The following is a 19612-nucleotide window of genomic DNA, read 5'->3' as shown; positions in this document are numbered from 1 at the left end:
ATCTCTTGTTTTTCTCTTGGCTTTGAAATTTGAGAGCGAAGATTTTACAGCAGAGAGAGAAACAAATCGGTTATCTTAAAACTATCCAGTAATTGGTTTGTGCCTTCTGACGACAGCTCTAACGAAACAAGATGCCTTTTGGTCACAAAGATAATGAGGCCAACAGTAATCTGTGAGATGAATTTGCTTTTGGACAAATTGGTAGCACAGAGTGAAAAAAGAAGAAATGGTAGGCAACAACAAAAGATTTTATTCTAGTTCCCATTATTGTGTCCCTTTATTTGACTTCATTCCTTAATTAGGAAAATGTATTTCTGATTTTTAAAGTCTGAAAGAAAGACATCAGTACGGTCAACACAGTTGCATAAACTAGAATACACAAAATACAAAGACAACCAAAATGTATAAACATCAGTGGCAACAGAGCCTGAAACATCAATAAAAACCCTGTCTTATGCCAGAAGCAAGCTATTTCAGGCAGCCTGAACTAACTGGAATGTAACCTAGCAACTGAAGCCATTTGTAATCACATTTTGTACCAAGTTGTGGACATTTGCACGGAAAAACTACTCCTAGCATTGCTAAGTTTAGCAAACTAACCCAACACTATGTGTTTGCAACGTTATACATGACACAAAGTGCTGCACATAAATGACGAGCATATTACAGTGGGGCAAAAAAGTATTTAGTCAGCCACCGATTGTGCAAGTTCCCCCACCTAAAATGATGACAGAGGTCAGTAATTTGCACCAGAGGTACACTTCAACTGTGAGAGACAGAATGTGAAAAAAAAATCCATGAATCCACATGGTAGGATTTGTAAAGAATTTATTCGTAAATCAGGGTGGAAAATAAGTATTTGGTCAATAACAAAAATACAACTCAATACTTTGTAACATAACCTTTGTTGGCAATAACAGAGGTCAAACGTTTACTATAGGTCTTTACCAGGTTTGCACACACAGTAGCTGGTATTTTGGCCCATTCCTCCATGCAGATCTTCTCGAGAGCAGTGATGTTTTGGGGCTGTCGCCGAGCAACACGGACTTTCAACTCCCGCCACAGATTTTCTATGGGGTTGAGGTCTGGAGACTGGCTAGGCCACTCCAGGACTTTCAAATGCTTCTTACGGAGCCACTCCTTTGTTGCCCGGGCGGTGTGTTTTGGATCATTGTCATGTTTGAAGACCCAGCCTCGTTTCATCTTCAAAGTTCTCACTGATGGAAGGAGGTTTTGGCTCAAAATCTCACGATACATGGCCCCATTCATTCTGTCCTTAACACGGATCAGTCGTCCTGTCCCCTTGGCAGAAAAACAGCCCCATAGCATGATGTTTCCACCCCCATGCTTCACAGTAGGTATGGTGTTCTTGGGATGCAACTCAGTATTCTTCTTCCTCCAAACACGACGAGTTGAGTTTATACCAAAAAGTTCTACTTTGGTTTCATCTGACCACATGACATTCTCCCAATCCTCTGCTGTATCATCCATGTGCTCTCTGGCAAACTTCAGACGGGCCTGGACATGCACTGGCTTCAGCAGCGGAACACGTCTGGCACTGCGGGATTTGATTCCCTGCCGTTGTAGTGTGTTACTGATGGTGACCTTTGTTACTTTGGTCCCAGCTCTCTGCAGGTCATTCACCAGGTCCCCCCGTGTGGTTCTGGGATCTTTGCTCACCGTTCTCATGATCATTTTGACCCCACGGGATGAGATCTTGCGTGGAGCCCCAGATCGAGGGAGATTATCAGTGGTCTTGTATGGCTTCCATTTTCTGATGATTGCTCCCACAGTTGATTTTTTCACACCAAGCTGCTTGCCTATTGTAGATTCACTCTTCCCAGTCTGGTGCAGGTCTACAATACTTTTCCTGGTGTCCTTCGAAAGCTCTTTGGTCTTGGCCATGGCGGAGTTTGGAGTCTGACTGTTTGAGGCTGTGGACAGGTGTCTTTTATACAGATGATGAGTTCAAACAGGTGCCATTCATACAGGTAACGAGTGGGGGACAGAAAAGCTTCTTACAGAAGACGTTACAGGTCTGTGAGAGCCAGAGATTTTCCATGTTTGAGGTGACCAAATACTTATTTTCCACCCTAATTTACGAATAAATTCTTTACAAATCCTACCATGTGGATTCATGGATTTTTTTTTCACATCCTGTCTCTCACAGTTGAAGTGTACATCTGGTGCAAATTACTGACCTCTGTCATCATTTTAGGTGGGGGAACTTGCACAATCGGTGGCTGACTAAATACTTTTTTGCCCCACTGTAGTTACAGGAGCATCTTTTCGCTCTCTTTCTTATGTACTGGCTCTGGTCTTCGCCCTATCCTGCTGCTGGTGTGTCCCTTACCCTGCATTGCATTAGCTAGCACTAGCTGGCAATTCTTGTTGTTCTGTGTGCCATAAGACAGCCTAGTGTTTACTAACTCCAACACCATTTTTTCCTTAGCATTAGCTTGCAAAAGTACCAGGAAAAGAAATATTTCCTTGTCATTAGCTTTACTGCAGCATCAGCTAATTACTTGACTGTACCAAAAAAAAGAAGAAGGTAGAAACAGTGTTGCAATTTGGTTTAAATGACAAACTGTTGCCATTAGTAGGTTTCTCATGGAAATCTGTTTGAGGACTTTATCTTCCCTGTCTCCTTAAACAGAAAATAAAACAATACTTTATGTTTATTTATACTCGTGTTTATATCTAAAGGTTCCCTTTCCTGATGTTAGCATGATGATCCAAAACATATGAATGCATAGGAAACGAAAGGAATATCTCTAGCATCGGCAAACATTTTTAACTGGGGGTTTGATTCGCAGACATTTATTAACATTTTTTCTTTATCACATGCAAAGCAACAACAGGAAAATACTAAATAAAATAAGGTAATAAACTGTGGCTGTTATTGTACCTGGGCAGATTGTGCTTAAATGAGAGATGCTGAGGAAAAACCTGGATAAATGTGGAAAACATGTCCTGAAAAAACAAAGACATTGCATAATCAGTTTTTTTTTATACATGCCACAACTGCCACCGTAAGATGATACACAGAAATACTACAGACAGAACTCAGACCCAACAACAGGCTATAAGTTAGACATGAAAAATTGTTCCCAGATAAGTCTGTAAGATGTCATAAGGCATATAAAATACACCAGATTTCTGTCTATTATGCAATAGAATGGATTTGTGTTAAATAATCACATCTAAACAAATCATGTTGTACATGGATGTTGTACCTGACCAAACTGGACATAGTAACAGGGTGGCATGTTTATGTTGGTCTCCTGATTTCCTCTCTCTGAACTCTGCTCATTTCCCTTCTGCTCCATCACCCCTCCCTGTCTTCTTCACACTTCTTCACTGTCTTTTCCCCCCTCCTTCCGTCACCTATTCCCTCCCTCTGAGCTCTCTCAATTCCTGCAGAGACATGCTGCGTCATGGAAACTACCAGCTCTGTGTGTGTGTGTGTGTGTGTGTGTGTGTGTGTGTGTGTGTGTGTGTGTGTGTGTGTGTGTGTTAGATAGCTTGTGTTAAAGGCACCCTAACAGCACCTCCTGCTGTCCTGCTTGCCAGATCATTATAAGCAGTGATGATTTACAAGGAGGTTGCAAAAATAAAAGAGAGAAAGATGCTCAGATCACAAAAATATCCACATTTATGAGTACATTTCAGTTTCTGCAAAGTTTTGTCTTCATTCTCTGCATTCCTGATGATGTGCATATGGCTGCTATCGATTATTTAGATGCATTTGGTCCCAGAAGACAGTATGACTATCTCCCAGTGCTCTTGGTTGGACTAAATTAGATCAATAAACTTGATTATTTTTATTCACTTGATGCCTACAGAGTCCCTGAGAGGTCATACTTAGATTTTTTTTGCAATAACATTTGCACTTCATTCAACTCACAGTAGAAGTGAGCTCTATTATGATACTGTATATACACCCAAACCTGTACCTGATTAAGACAACTACAGACTGTATCATAGGTTATGATTGCAGTCATATTGGTGTCACTGAATGCCTCATGTAATATATGAGTTTTTAAACATTCACTACTAGATAATATCAGAGGTTGGTCATTTAAAAAGGAGAACAGGTGGACTCCGGTGGTCCCCGTGGACTCCCACGTTCAGTTATACAGTAATCGTGTTTACAGCTAAAGAATAAAATGTTTTGACCTCCATGGATAGTTTTCCCCCTTGTAAGAGCTCACCAGGGGGTGGGTTTTTAATTCTGCTCATCCATCTGGGTGGTGGTAAGTGTCCTGACATAGGCACCTTTAGCAAGTCTGTGTACTAGGTTTCACCTAAACTAATTTGAATTGCTGAATTGGACCTCTCTGCTTTGATTGTGCCGTCTGTGCCTGTTGATGAATTTCAATGGAATTATGTGGCAAATAATAAATATTATTGCTGTGAGGTACAGCCTGTCCAAGATGTTTGCGCTTGGTTTTAGTGATTGAATTTCTAGTATTTTATTAGTTTGTTAATAAATCCTGATTTGCGTATCGGTGTCTGTGTGTTGTCCCCAAACGGTTTATGACTGCAGATGAAAAATCCGCTCACGTCTGGATTCTCACTGATATTGAAGTCTAGTCAAAAGGCGATGTCTATCCTTTATGTGAAATCCATGGTTGCGATGAGTTGCCTTGTTTCCTCGTGTTTGTCTGCCTGTTTTCTTTTGGGCCACTTCGTGATGCAGTGTTTGAGCAATTACCGTCACTTGAACACTACTTTACACTTAGTGGACTAAATACCACATAATTATAATCACTGTATATTTTGACACAACTATAAAATGTTAGATTCTTTCTGTTTTCCAAAATATAATGAGTGAGGATTTTTGACACTTGCTTGTTCTATGTGTTGGGTTTGTTTTTATCATCTTTTTAACTGTTAACATTGCGCCATGTCCACCATCCATCTTTCTCCACTTAAATTAAATATTTGACAAGTGAAAGTGTGGGTACATTGTTAAAACGAGTTTGTCTGTGCTTTTATATTAGAGGAAGAAATCCTAAAATGCTGCAGACAGACATGCGGCGCTTTGGCAGCACTTCTCACAGCCCACAATGATAGAAAAGGAGCCATGAAAATCTCCTAATTATACAGACACACATGCAAACAGTTAAAAGGAGGGAGCATTGTCTGCAGACTCACACAAACACAGATACTGAACACACTCACACTGCACATAATCCAGGCTGAGATAGTCCTGTAAACACACCAGTGTTGGAGAAGTCATTAAACGCATCCTTTTTCTTTTTTCTTTTTTTTTGGCGAGGAGACATCAACTCTATTTTTACTTGGACGTTGTCATCTAATTTAAGTGCTTTGTCTTTGATATTCCCGAATTTTGGATGCAAACTTTAAAACACAAAGCAAAAGCCTTCATTGGTAATTTTTCACCGAATCCAGACCATTGTTACACATATACAGTGCTGAGAAAAATTATTTGCCTCCTTCCTGATTCCTTAGTTTGAATATTAGACAAATACAAAATGCAGGCTTGAAATTATTATTTGATTTTGTTTAGAGAAACGAAAACCCACCAGTCTAACCTACCTGGCCCTGTGTGAGGAAGTCGTTAATGCCCCTCCTTGATGATTTAACTGTGATTAACTACATTGTTAAATACATTTTGTCTGAGTTTAATTTCACTAGCCACACCCAGGCTTCATTACTGCCAGACCTGTTGAATCAACGTGCCTGACAGACTGATGATTCAACAGTAAGGAGGAGACTAAGCTCGTTTCACATTTACCAGAAAAACATTTTCATGATCCCCAAAGCTTTAGGGAAAATATTCTGTGGACTGACAAGACAAAAGTTGAACTTTTCCGAAGATTTGTGTCCAACATCATACCAGCAGTCAAACATGGTGGTGCTGTGGTAGTGTGATTTGCTGCTTCAGGAGCATCACAGTTGCTGTAATCGATGGAGCCATGAATTCTCCTCTGTACCAGAAAGTCCTGAAGAAAAATGTCCATCCATCCATTCCTGCCCTGAAGCTCGTGCTCCCTTTGGATATATATGTAACATTACAGTAATCTAAAACACATCAGATCGAAAGGAGGCTTTCGATCTTTTACCTTTATTTTCTTATTCATGAAAAATATGCAACACTCCTCACCTGTCTGCTTTGTTTTCTCCCTCCTCTTCCCTTCTGCCTCTTCCCTTCTATTCACTTCTACCAATTTCATCCAATTTTTTCTCCCATTTTTCTTGCTTCCTCTTACTCTCCCTTCCTGCACCTCCCCTCTCCCTGCTTGTGCCCTCTTCCCCTTTCCTTAGGTTTGTCAAAGTCATTCCCGTTGGACAACTCTTTGTTCGACAGCTGGCTCGCCCAGTCGGTTCAGATCACCGCTGACGACATGCTGAGCCAGTGGGCTCTGGGTGCCCAACATCGGGACAAGAGCGGCAGCCTGCTTTCTGACCAGGTAGGGCTTCAGGAGCAGAGGGCACAGAAGACGATGTGTTAGCAGAGAGAGACAGAAAGAATGAAACGCAGCAATGGGTCTGCTGTAGTAAGGACTTAAGCCTTCAGTACAATGGGGTGCCTGCTTTACCAGGTGAACTGCAGCTGTTACATGTTATGATAAGAGATGAATACAACACAAACGTCTTGCTCAATACTTGGAAAAGAAAAAGTGGTTTGCTAATGCAACATTGTGAGTAGACCGTTACATCTTGACCTGAATTCCTGTCCACTTCACCGGTGAACGAAACGAGTGCCAAGGACTTTCCTGTGAAGAGGCCACGCCGACACAAACAGCTACATAAGTAAAAAAGTGAAGCGTTCTTCTTAGTCGAGGAAGGAAAAACGGCTAAAGTGTACAAGAAAATGAAACATACACAGAGAATTTCACTTTTATGCATTAATTCAGTCTAAAACACTCCACAAGGACGACCAGCGTTTCTTTTCCACATATATTAGAAATCATTTGATCAGTTTAATTACTTTTTGTTAGTTTCAACTAGAATTGAGCACTGGTACTATTCCTGAATGGTGCTTGTATTAATGGAAAAGTATTTTTTTAAAAAGCTGTCATAAATTCATCTGTGTATATTTTGATCACCATCCGAACACATGAGAGAGGCCACAGTGTTTCCCACAGAACTTTGTTGCGTTTGTGTCCACAACTGTGGACATAGGCGAAGCTAATCTGTGCTTTTTAAATAATGAACAGATGTGTACATGCATATTTGTGACTACATACATTTTTTTAAAAAACTGAGCAGTAGGCAGCTGCCTCGCCAATAAATTCCTCATCCAGCGGACACATTCCAGCAGCATCGTCTTGGATGTGGCTGGAGTCCCCGCTCAGTAGCCTCTGTGAGCTCAGCAAAGAGGCGCCAGCTCTCCACCTATCCAGTCTAACCAGACCCCACCTATCCTGGGTCTGGTTAGACTGGTCCCTCGAACTGACAGGGGTCACAATGACTCAACTTATCACCTTTTTGATGTTGAAACATAAATTCAGATTTAGAAATTAGATTCTAAATTAGCTTTAGACATTAATGTGTACATAAACACCTCTATGAAGCCATTTATAAAGATTTGTTACTTAAGTGGGAACCAGTAGTTTTAGGGCTGAGAGCCACAAACAAGTTGGGGAATTCAGAAAGTATTAAACAAGGAACTAATGTGTTTTTCTGATCGGAATATAGAATATCATCAGCATCATACCAACATGAAACAGCTGCTACAGCTGTTTGTGATGGTCCAAAAGTTTGCATGATGGTGCTTTTCACTCAAGTTTCAGTCATTTCATCGAGTCTGCGGTGAGCCAGTCAGCCAGCACAGCGTCAGTTTGTAGTTTTGACACTTGAAAAAGTTCATCTGACTTTGAACAAAGACCTGATCATCGATTCTTTAGATTGGCTGTGGTTTTATATAGTTTAGCTTGTTAGTTTTTTATTGTAAATTGATCGATCTGCTAATCAGAGCATAGATGTTCTCCCCCCAGGAACGTGCTGTTTGTGTGCTGGCTGGCAGAGCGCTCTCACCAGATTGCGCTGCTGTTTTTGGATGTGCTTAAAGAACAATAAACACAACCGCAGTCATTTTTTCCAATTAAACAGGAACCTGATATCTTTCAGAAACAAAGATCTGCATAAATAAACAATGATGTAATTTAAACAAAGCCCACATGTCGCAAGTTAATATAAGGGGTGTAGTTTAAAATCAATAAACACCAGCCTTGTTTATTAAAAACAAAAAGTGTTAGAGATTCAACAGAATCACACCCTGAAGAAATAAAAGATCACGATGTAGAGTGCCGTCAGAACAGATCAGCTTTGTCATTTAGTCGGGCTTTTTTGCTCAGGAACAAATTGTGACATCGGCAGCTCACAGTCTAAACTGCTGAGCTGTTGGACGTGTGGGTAGGTGGGAGTGGGTGGGGAGTTTTTGTTCCAAAATATTCCAAACCACAAAATCAAAAATGAGCAGATTAACTGTTGTATCAGTCAACTTTTCGCTTATATCATTTATATATTTTGTGTTATTTCACTTTTAAACATGAAAAGATTTGTTTGTTCCTCATCCGTTTTCCTCTTTCATCACCAACCTTTCTCCTCTTTTCATCCAGCTCCTGCAGGGCGAAGAGAGCCTGCTCAACCTAATGATGGAGAACTCCATGCAGTCCACCTGGAAAACACCCCAGTTGGGGCGCAAACCGAGAGGGAGCAACAAGCCCCGTGTTCGTGCACAACCATCCGCTCCAGCCCAGCCTCAGACGCTCCTGTCTGCAGCTGCTGCGTCCGCAGGCGGCAGCCCCTCCACCGCAAAGAGGCTCTGGGCGAGCATGGCGGAGGAAAAGTCTGGCCACGTGAGTCGGAAAGGGGAAAAGAACAAAGGCTCCTCCAAGACCGTGCACTACCCCCTCCATCACCACCAGACCAGGAGCTCTGACCTTCACAGGGACCCACCGCCACAGCCGCCCATCTCCAAAATGGATTCCTGTCACATCTCGGAGGATAACAGTCCTTGGGATGGCATCCATGCAGGGAATGGTGTAGTATCAGGGGCTGGATCTGGTTTCACAGTGGGCTCAAACCCACCGGTCTCTGGTCTTGGGTTCACAATTCCCGACGGTGGGACAATCTTTCGTGGCGGGACCCCGCGGCACCGTCTGTCCCGCCAGGGTAAATCAAGAGGGAGGGGCGTCACCGGAGGTGTAGCGGGGTTCGAGTCCATGAACCTGCCACTCGCAGGGAAAGACGTATCCCTGTTAGACGCTGCTGAGACTGATGGCTACTTCTCTGACGGCGAGCAGAGCGATTCGGACACGCGCACTGGTGGGCGCAAGCTCCGCCTGCCGCAGTTGCACTCCGGGAACGAGGACCTGCTGAGAAGAAGCGTGCTGGCTTCCTAAAGAACTGAGTTTCCAATAGACAAATACACACAAGCAGTTATCCAAGCAGAATCCCGCTGGCTAATTGTTTTTTGTTTTTGTTTTTTCCCACCTGTGCCCAGCATACAGTCTATAAAAACACGGCTGGATCGCTTTGTTCAACCAAAATCCCGATCGCATCCATCAGTGGGAAATCCCCAGCTCCTAACCTGCTCTGTTTTTTAGGACGGAGGGGATTTGAATGTAGCCGTTTGCCTATCATACAGAAAAGCTTCTCCACTGGACTGCAGTTTGTTGTTAGCTTATCATAAGATGTGATGCATTCAGCAGATTGAAAACAAACATTACCTTCAGTCTCTTTCTCTTGTTTTTTTTTTTTGTGTTGTATATTTCAGAATCATTTCATTTCTGGGCGTCGAACGAAGCACCCAGTTCTGGCCTCATGTCTGTGGTATCTGCCAGACTTGGGAACAAACACTTTGGGGCATTATTATTATAATTATTATTATTATTCAAGCTGGTTTCAGGGTATGCTTCATTCTCGGCCTTTGTGGCCCGAGTTGCATCCAGTGAGTGCTTGTTTTCTTGAATATGTTCAGTGGAAAAGACAATTTCACACCAGAGTTGGTCTGAATATGTACAGCGGGTGACAACTTGTATTCAGCCTTGAAAAGCACAACATAGCTAGTCATAAGAGCTGTAATGTAAGCACTTGTGTGTATAATAGATGCTCATTCAGGGTTGGGGTCAATTTTCCTCCCTCGTTGACTCGGTTTGAAAAATGTACACTGAATCCTTCATTCTCAAATTCATTTTCACGTTTTAGTTCATAAAAGAAAAAACAACAACAACAAAAAAAATCTACAAATCTCCAGCTTTGCCAGTTTCTGAATAGCGAACACATTGACCCCAACCCTGGTGCTCATTCAGATTTTCACACAGACACACACAAACATACTCACACACAAACTACCATAAGCGGATCCATTTTGCTCACAGCCGCCGTTGAAATATTTGGTCTGACTTTTTGTCAGCTGCTTTCAAATTCTTCCTAATTCCGCGTTCTTTTAACTCCCGGGTCTTTGGAGAAAAATCGTCGTACAAACTCTGTGCCTTTCTTTCACTTGCCCTGTGGCCCTGCGTCCCCCTCAATCGCCGCCAACTTTCCAAATCAACCAAACAATCGCTGAGTAGATCAATCAGTCGTTTGTCAATCGGATTTGTAACAATCAAGCCAAAAGGAAATCCCATTGGAGTGGCTACTGAGCGTAGCTGGCATTGGGCTCCTTGTCACCTTAACAATTGTGTAGTGCCTGAAAGGATGGAAATGCATCACTTGCCATTTATCAACAGAGCATATGCAGCAGCTTGCAACGCAGAGCAACATCGTGCTTTCAGTGCAAAGAGCTGCCTGCTGCTCTGTGCCCCCTTAAGTTACATCACTGCAGCCCAGAGCCATCAATAACCAGAGTTTGGCCAGTTACACTGCGGGCACAATGTTGCTGCCATTGAAAATTAGACCTCTTATTTAAAATTTCATGCACATTACTGCAAATAGTATTCATTTTGGGGTTTGGTTAATCAGCAGTACAGTTTTGCTTTTTCATATGGAGTGGGTAGCTGTGTTCATGTAAGCCAAGCCTGAGAGACGTGTTTTATAAACAGTTTCAGAGTGGTTAGGGTGGCCATGCATTGTGTAGTTCATGGGTAAATTCTTGCTACAGCAGCTGACATCATGTGACACAAATTCAACCTCAAAAGCAGCTGAAATTCTGCTTTGGTTCATAAGAGGAGGAATCCTCAGTTTTGGCATTCTGATGTTGCTATTTATGTGTCCAGTGGAAGCGGGATCACTTGGAATGCATTCAGTGCATGTGGATATACATAAAACTATATGTAAAATTAGAGGAAATTAGTCATTTTTATTAGTCAGATCACCCACGTGTACCTATGCAGCTTATTATTTTGTTCTATGAGGACGTAAACACTGTCAGGCACCAAGGTGGCAGCCGCTTTTGTTTGACGTGGCCAAGCTTTCACAACTGATGGCTCTGAGGCACGTCTTGTTCCTACTAGATGGACGTAGACAGTGTAATAATCAGCTTCAGAGGCCTGCGCTCTTAAGTCCCTGAATTGATTTGATTGTAAATTTGTTTTTGTTTTTTAAAAACGAAACACATGAGCCGTTCTTGTTTTTCTCAGAGAGTTGTATTTTGTACTTAAAGCAGTCCGTGGTATTCTCAGGGGTTAAAAAAAAACTTATAAAAAAGAACAATAAAAGGTTAAGAATTTATGGAAAAGCAACGAAAGACGTAGATATATATATATATATATATATATATACACACACACACACATTTTATATCATATACAGTATATATATATATAAATATATGAAGTGATGTGTGTTTGTCTAGAAACTTCCTTATTTGGAAAGCTTCACTGTTTGAACTCCAACACGACTACTACTGAGCATGCTCCTTCTCTCAGTACAGCATACGACCATCAGCCCTGGGTTCAACAGTCCCACTTTAACCCATCTGATCTGAGGTCAGATAGTATCGGCTAACAGATGGAACTGTCTTTTGGGTCTCACCAAACTGGGATGACTTAAAGATTTGATTTTAAGGGCTGCTTGACCCAGGCCTGATGAACACACATTTAAACAGAGGCCCAAGTCCATTCTACTTTCTCCGTTTTCCTGTATGAACAGCTTCTCCCCGGTTTTCTGGAGTAACCATGCCAAAGAACAGATCTGTGTTACAAGGCAGCATATTTCAGTCTTATCTACGCAAACATATTAAGCTGTCAGACCGCTCGAACAGTGATGTCCAGGTCAGCAGATGTGATTCGACCTCCTCTAACCCAGGGGGCGCTTTTAATTCCCAACCTGGATAGATCTGCATTCACGGGGGGATTCCCACAGGAAATGCCCGGTGATGGTTGTTAAACACACTCGCATGTATTAACCCCCTCCAAAAAAGGGAAAAAAAAAAGAAAAAAGCCAGTGCTGCTGAACTGATCACACAACATACAGCTCTCTCTCTCACACTTACACACATGCACACACACACACACACACACACACACATAGACGCTTACACAAACCCCAGAGCTGGTATAACAGGGTTACAATGTAAAAGTTTTTGTTATGTATATGTGGTCCTGACTGCATCAGGAAGCATGAGTTTACTCAGAGCGAAACGCCACCCCCTCCCCAACAGCAGGAGAGTATTATCACAGGTCAGGTGACAGCGCTGCGTCTCTGTCCCCTCTTCGTCCCTTCAGGTGTAGCCATGGTAGAAGCACTCGCATTGTTGCGTCACAGTCTTGCGAGGACAGGCGGAGAACTTGGGACTTCTACGATGGCTATTACAGCTGACACATTACAGTAACGACAAAAAAAGAGCAACAAAGCTCGTGTTCCGATGCGAGGACGCGGTGACGTGTCGCCTCCGAATCCTCAGCCAGGTGTTCGTTACCATTCATGTGTTGCTAAGACAGAAAAATGTAATCTTGGTTTCAATATTCAATGTTCAGAGTAGCCTGACGTTGTAGACAGTGGTTTTAGACAAGGCCTCACATGTATGGCCTTAACATGTAGTAGCAAAGGCTGAGGCTGCACAGTGCCTGAAGGACAAAAAAAGGACTGAAAAATACTCATTTGGGGCTAAATTAGTGGAGCTGGTTAGCAGTATATAAGATTTCCTGCTGGGTGATGGTGAGATTCCACACAAAAACAAAGCAAATTGTACTTCTGATCTTCTTTTTTTTTTTTTTTTGCCTTGATACTGTGCAGCCTTAGCAAACATAACTGGTTATTATTCTATATTTACAGTGTGGCTTCAATGCCCTCTCCTTCCGCTTCGTAGATAATGTAGACTGGAGTCTCTTGCAGGTTCTTTTTATCAATATCTGCTAGAATGCAACTTCAAAGCATTGCTATCCTCTGTGTGGTACGCCAGTGTGGGTGTTGGCTCGCAGCCCGAATGTGCTCTGATGATCTTTGAATTTTGCAACTCTGTCAGGTCGAATATCCACACTGAAAGGAGATCTAGTGCAGGGGGTTTCTCGCGCTCTCTGTCTATCTATTTGGGTTGTGTCCCATAAAATTAGACACAGTGTGAAAGTTTTTATCTTCATACTCGGAGCATCCGTGTCGGTAGGTCACGTTCCTCTATGATAAGTCACCACTTAGAGAGGCAATAAAATGTGCAACGGAAAAGCTGTACAGTCCTCAGCTTGCTGTATGTTGAGAGCAGAACTCTTCCCTCAGGTGTTGGCACTGACGCTGCACCACGGAAATAAACTGACGGGCATCAAGCACATAATGGCAGGTCAGAAACACACCTACACACAGTGATGCTTTCCACTAGACCGATTGCTTGCAGGTAATTGGAACCTCGCCTGCGCACAGCTGCCGTTTACTGTACTGACTCTGTTGTAAAACATCAGTGCACCAGCAGGGCTGGGCTCCTCAGAACCCCCTCAGCTGGGTGAAGGGTCACATTTACAGCTTTCCATTAGCAAGAAAAGCAGTTTAGGGTGATCCAGAAATGACAGCAATGTTCAGTTCTGGTGAACGACGACATTAAAAACGGGGCTTTGAATTCCATGATTGCTCCTAGTGGGTGGTAAAAAGTTGGATTTCTACAATTTAAAGTCATTTATTGCACTGAGGTGGTTCTGGGGAACCACGAGGGCATTGGGATGCAGTTCATAAGATGTCGTTTCTTCTTCTGTGGTTGCTCCTTCATCCAGAAAGTGGTCTGAGGCTGTAGTGGGATCAGTGAAAGCAGGACTGGGTATTGCTTAGGAAATAAATACCTGCAAGCGACAAGGGACAGCAGTCCAGTAATAAAAGCAGGATTAGATCAGAAGTCTTGAAATGTCTGTAAAGCAGAAAATTGCAGGTCTGTCTAAAAATGTATCCACATGACAATAGAGATTGCTTAGTGCTTCCTGTTTCTGGTATCAATGCCTAGTCCTTGTTTCGCTGCCCTACACCAGCCGTACAAAGCCGCCCACCTACCTACCGCTGGAGTTTATACTCATCTACAATAATGTATATTACTGTTCAACTACTACTACTAGACATTTTCATTTTCTGTGTTTTAAAGAGGCTTTTGCAAGCTGTTTGTTTTGTTTTTTTTTTTCCTTTTATAATGCTTATCTAGCCGCTGTGGCACGTATCAGACTAGAAAGCTGACTCATTATCTGCTTCTACTGTTTTTACTGGCGCTTTGCTCTCCTCTCCGTTACAGCAAAGTTATGGCTTAAAGGTCTCAGCATCCAGAACCCAGACACACACTCCACAGATCGGAGGTTTAGTCGCACAACCGGAGCTGCTGCCGAGGAAGAAACTGATCTCAAGTAAAACTCAACTTTCAGAGCTCGAGACTCAATCAGTCGCATCTTAAAAATTTATTTGGTTAATTTATCAGAAATGGCAGATATTCATTCCCCAGGTTCAGCTTCACAGCAGTGAAGATTTGCTGCCTTTTTTTAATGTAATGGTAAATGCAGCAGCAATCTGATAGCACCGCGTTGCTTTTTTGGATCAAAGCCTGCAACAAACCTCAAGAAGCACTCATCCGAAAAGCATTGCTTCTATTTTTGTGCCTTTTTTTAGGTGTGTGTGGGGGGGGGGGAGACACTGTTTGTGTCCAGCATCTCTTGGTGACTGAAGGTGGAACCAAAGAGCGATTGATGCTCTACCTGTGTGATCGCGTCATCCTCCACAGCAGCTCGGAGAAATCTTTTCAGACTAAATCTCCCGTCTGTACCCACTGCGTACCTTACTCTGCATCCACCATCCAGCAACTTCCTCGTCCTCCTCCTCCTCCCACCACCAGCAAACTCCCCTCTTCTTCTCCATCCTGAATCCCCTAAAAACAATCACCCTGTTGTCTCCCTCCTGCCCACAACTCTTCCTCTCCCTGTCCGGTGATCAGCCTCCTTGGCCCTTGGCACATGGTTTTTTAAAGGTGATCAAAAAAGAAGAAGGACACCTATAGCTTTAAGGACAAATAATGACAGACGCACGAGGAGCTGAAAACATTGCACTCAGCTTTGCTTAACTCTGGCTTGAAAAGAGGGAAAGTGCGGGAAAGGGGAGAGTTGTTTAGAAAGAAGGAGAGGAGGGAGACTGTTCGCTGAACTGGAGCCAAAGAAAGACAAAAGAGTACAACTTGTTCTTTCCTCTGCATTCTGTTTGGAGCCTGTCCGTACAGTCAGGTTAACAAGCAGCTAATATAAACAGTACCAGGCCCTCCCTTTCCCCTCCTTGTGCCTCCTCTCGCTCTCTCGCCTCACACAGCTGGGTCCCCGTCCAAGATTTGTCTTTGAAAAATGTAAAAACTCAAATCGGGAGCGCCGAGCAGAGATGCTTCCATTTTAAACGGCTTACAAAACGATTCAGTTTTACGTCAGAATATATTATTAATCACCAGAACTTCGTGATATGAAGCTAATTAGAGCATAAATTAAAGGCCATTACCAAACAATTCTTTAAACAGAGTTTAAAACTCTTAAAACTAACCATTCTCTATCTTACTAGGCCGAGGTTCATCCCAACTCTGAAACAGTTATTAGCTCCTTTCAAGTTAAAGCTTCTGTGTTCACAGCCAGAGCTGCCATATTAGGCATGGCCCCTCTTTTTGACATCACACAGATCCAACAGTGGAAAAAACTCTCTGAAAGTGGGAGCTTAAGGCATTGTAACAACAGTAAAATGAATGTGAAAGAGGCTCTTTTTGTAGCTGTGATGCTAACAGACCCCATCATGTCTAAGATGTCTGAAAATCTTTGTAATAAACTGATGGCTTTGGTATTTTTCTAGGATTTGTTCAAATAAGGAAAAAAAATATATCATAACACCAACTTTGTCCTTTAAAAATCACAATGAAGACCAGATTTTCATTTATCCACTTTCAGTTTTACACTCTGGTTGTTTATGTTCATAGAAAAAGATACTTTTAGCCAACAGCTCATACCAATAAAAAGATCCAGGTTTGGAATCCAGTCTGTTTTAATGTTTACTTTTGGAAATCTCACTTGAAACCTGGAAAACCTGGAAAGTCCCGCTTTTTCACACTGCCTCACCCACCAAATGAACAGTTTATTCAACTGTCTTTACATCTGGTTTTTCCATCGCGCTCCTGTGAGGTTCAGACATCCACATAACAGCATACAAATTGAAGTGTAAATCCAAAAAAACACTCCCAAGATCCATTTAGACAAACCAGCCGTCTCCCAGCGTCTGTTCTGAGTTCAGCCAGGAAGCTCGCCCAAAGTGCAACAGGAAAGAAAGCGATTTCAACACTGTTTTGCAGGTGTAAATGTAATCTGGCTACATCGCGCCGAGGCAGAATGGATTTCAGATGCAGGTTAAAATAATTTGTTAAGAGGCCGTCTGCACTGTGTCTCTGCTTCTCCCGCTTGTAATTTCCACCACGCAGTCCATCTGTCTCGCTTTAATCCTCCTCCTTGATTCCTTCCATTTTTATCCATTTCCCCACTTTTTTGTTCTTCTTCTCTCGTTTCATGAGCTGACTCATTCACGCAAATGTTTATCTCCTGCCTCTGAGTCACTTCTTGTGTTTATCCCAGATTCGATACTTGCAGGGAACCAACAGGTGTTGTGATTGCCTAAATTGGATCCCTCTGTATGCTTAAGGGTGTTCTGTTAGTTTTATGTGGTCACAGGAGGCAAAATAGAGAGAGTCCACTGGCATAATTCTAGTTAAAACTAAACATAGTTTGCACCTCCGTCCCTTTGTTCTTCTGAACTCCTTCTCCGCTCTTAAAGGTGTGTCCAAACAAATGTGAAAGGAACAGAGAGAAGCAATTTTCTATAATTAGATGCTACAAACTCTTTGCGAGAAATGAAAAAAGTTTCTGCTTGAATAATGCGCTCGTACGAACACACAGACGAGGAGAGAAAGGGAGACAGACGGATGGAAAACACAAATAAATTCAGTTTCTTGTGAGTCCTCACATCCGTCAGGGGCTTCAGCTGTCACGCTTGATTAATGCATACCTTGCAATCAAGCTCACAGCTCATGTTTTTCCATTGGGAACATCAATTGAGAGGTGCAGCCTCAACCTTCACACCCCCACAGAAATAAGAATTTATGACTCTTCGTTTTGTCGCACACACCTTTAGAAAACATTCGCACAAAATTGTGGTACATCTCGGTACATCTACAGCCACATTAAAAGCCTGAACGATGGGATGAGCGCTAATCACGTCTTCATCCTGCAACAAAGCTGCATCACAGCCAATATCTGGTCACCAGGAGGACGGGTGGACCGGTTCCTCTGCTGAGTGTCAGCCGAGGTTATTATAGCCTAGGGGACATTATATGATGGTGTTCTGTATTATTGTGATGCTAAGAAGGAGCTGCTCTTTAACTCCCTTTCTGGGTAGCTCCACATATTGGATTTTTATGCTGGATGGCCCATCCCCCAAAGGGGACCTGTGTTTATACCTGGTCTCAAACCAGCGTCCTTTTGCCCGATAGGTGAAAATCCAAAAGGGGAAAAATGCTGGTCGCAGCAGGTCAAACCTTTTAAAATTTATAAGGTCTCTACACAATATAAGCAAACTTAAAAACAGTGTGCCGGTTATATGATTAAATGCAGTGACGTTTAAAATGATTAATCACAGACAGGTGAAAGGCCATCTTCTTAAGTGCTTTGACATGTCTCCTGACCAGGCGTGTTGTCTTCCAAAAGGCTCAGCTGCAGGAAACCAAAAGCCAACGTTCATCTGTTCTAGTTACTGCTGAACGTTAAAAATTGATGGCTCAATGTGGATGAAGTGCCAGAACAGATGTGGGGTACCTCGCTCTGTACTGTACTCTGCATGTATTGCATTTTGCCACTCTGATCTCTCTTCATTCCCCAGTCAGTCCGTCTCTCTTGCTCTCCTTAATTTTGTGTAACTTTCTATCTGATTGATGTATTTCTTTGGCTTTTGTTTTCACCATTCTCCCTCAGCACGTTTCTTCTGTGCAGAGCAGACAGTTCCTGACTCATTAAATACAACAACAACAAAAAAAGGTTTCACCCTCAGGTTTAAATAAGTAGAAATTTAAATTAGCTTTTTTTTGGCAACCTCCAAAGAGCAACTTTTAAACATCACCCTTGAATCTCCATTTTTGTGACAAGATAGGAGTCTCCCTCTCTCCCTCATTTCTACTTTCTCATGACATACTTAAGTACGATTGGACATCCTTATCCTGAATCTTATTGGTTGTATTTGAACGACATAAAGCCAATCGGCGCTGTCTATTCAAAGCAGAGCTCGGACACATTTTTCCTCCTCCTGCTGTCTTTATTTGTCCTTATAAAACGGTTAAAATCTCTGCTGTCATGTCCAGTTTGTCCTCCACTCTGCATCGGTTCTTCAATATAATAATATGAATGTTGCAGGAGTTTATCCTTCTGTATTCTTTGTTTCAAAGAATGTTGTGCCATTTGTTAATAGCAAAGAGAACTATTGAACATATATGAAAAAGAAGAGCTATTTTAAATTATTTTTTGGCTTTTTTTGCTATATTTATTTTCTTGTATTAGAATCTTCTTTGTAGGAGGGAAAAAAATAAAAAAATGTATTTTTCATTAGTGCGAAAAACCTATTTTCTTCCTTTTTGTACAATTTCGATGTTTTAAGCGAGACTTTGAAAAGCAATATGATGATGATGATGATGATGTTTCCTGTGACTGTATCTGCATGCTGTTTGTGTTGCCTTAATGATGGCTGCATCCCACTATGCCCCTGCCCACCCCGTGCCTCCCCAACCTGACCCAACCCACTCTGCTCCCTTCCTCCTCTCAACTTCATCTGATGGAGTCCCAGTCCCATCCAACCCAGTCCAGACCAGTCCAGTCCAGTGCAGTCAATAAAGCAGTGCTTTCTGTGTACATTAAACTCTCTGCCTCTCTGTTCATTACACAAACACAGCTGATTTAACAAAGATCTTTATTTTACTCTGGCTTTAGCCGAAGTAGATTAGATTTTTAATACCAGCTTTCAGCTGAAACAAAAATAAAATATCTCTTTGACAAAAACTAGGCTAAGCTTTTCTACCATAATCATCAGCATTTAGTTACTTTCTCATTACCAAAGAAATCTAGAATCACCAAAACTCTTGTGTAGACTCTAGAGGGGTAGAGAAATGTCAAAGGTCACTATAAAAATCTTTCTGCAGTGTCACAGTAAAGTGAGTTGAATTTGATAGTTTGAT

General features: G+C 42.2%; 1 protein-coding gene across 2 annotated transcripts in view; it reads left to right on the top strand.

The window, feature by feature from the left end:
• jade2 (jade family PHD finger 2) overlaps positions 1 to 19296 on the top strand; it is a 233344-nt gene extending 214048 nt beyond the window's left edge. For both annotated transcript variants that reach the window (XM_082548884.1, XM_082548883.1), the window contains 2 exons: positions 6295 to 6440; positions 8595 to 19296. In XM_082548884.1, the coding sequence (XP_082405010.1) occupies positions 6295 to 6440; positions 8595 to 9380 (932 nt within the window). In that variant the 3' untranslated portion in view covers positions 9381 to 19296. The remainder of the gene's footprint in view (positions 1 to 6294; positions 6441 to 8594) is intronic.
• Positions 19297 to 19612: the final 316 nt, after the last annotated feature.

The sequence above is a fragment of the Aulonocara stuartgranti genome, assembly GCF_965226115.1.
Source record: "Aulonocara stuartgranti genome assembly, chromosome: 10".
Classification (NCBI taxonomy): Eukaryota; Metazoa; Chordata; class Actinopteri; order Cichliformes; family Cichlidae; genus Aulonocara; species Aulonocara stuartgranti.
Note: the sequence above shows the minus strand (reverse complement) of the source record. Positions and strands in the feature narration are given on the sequence as shown.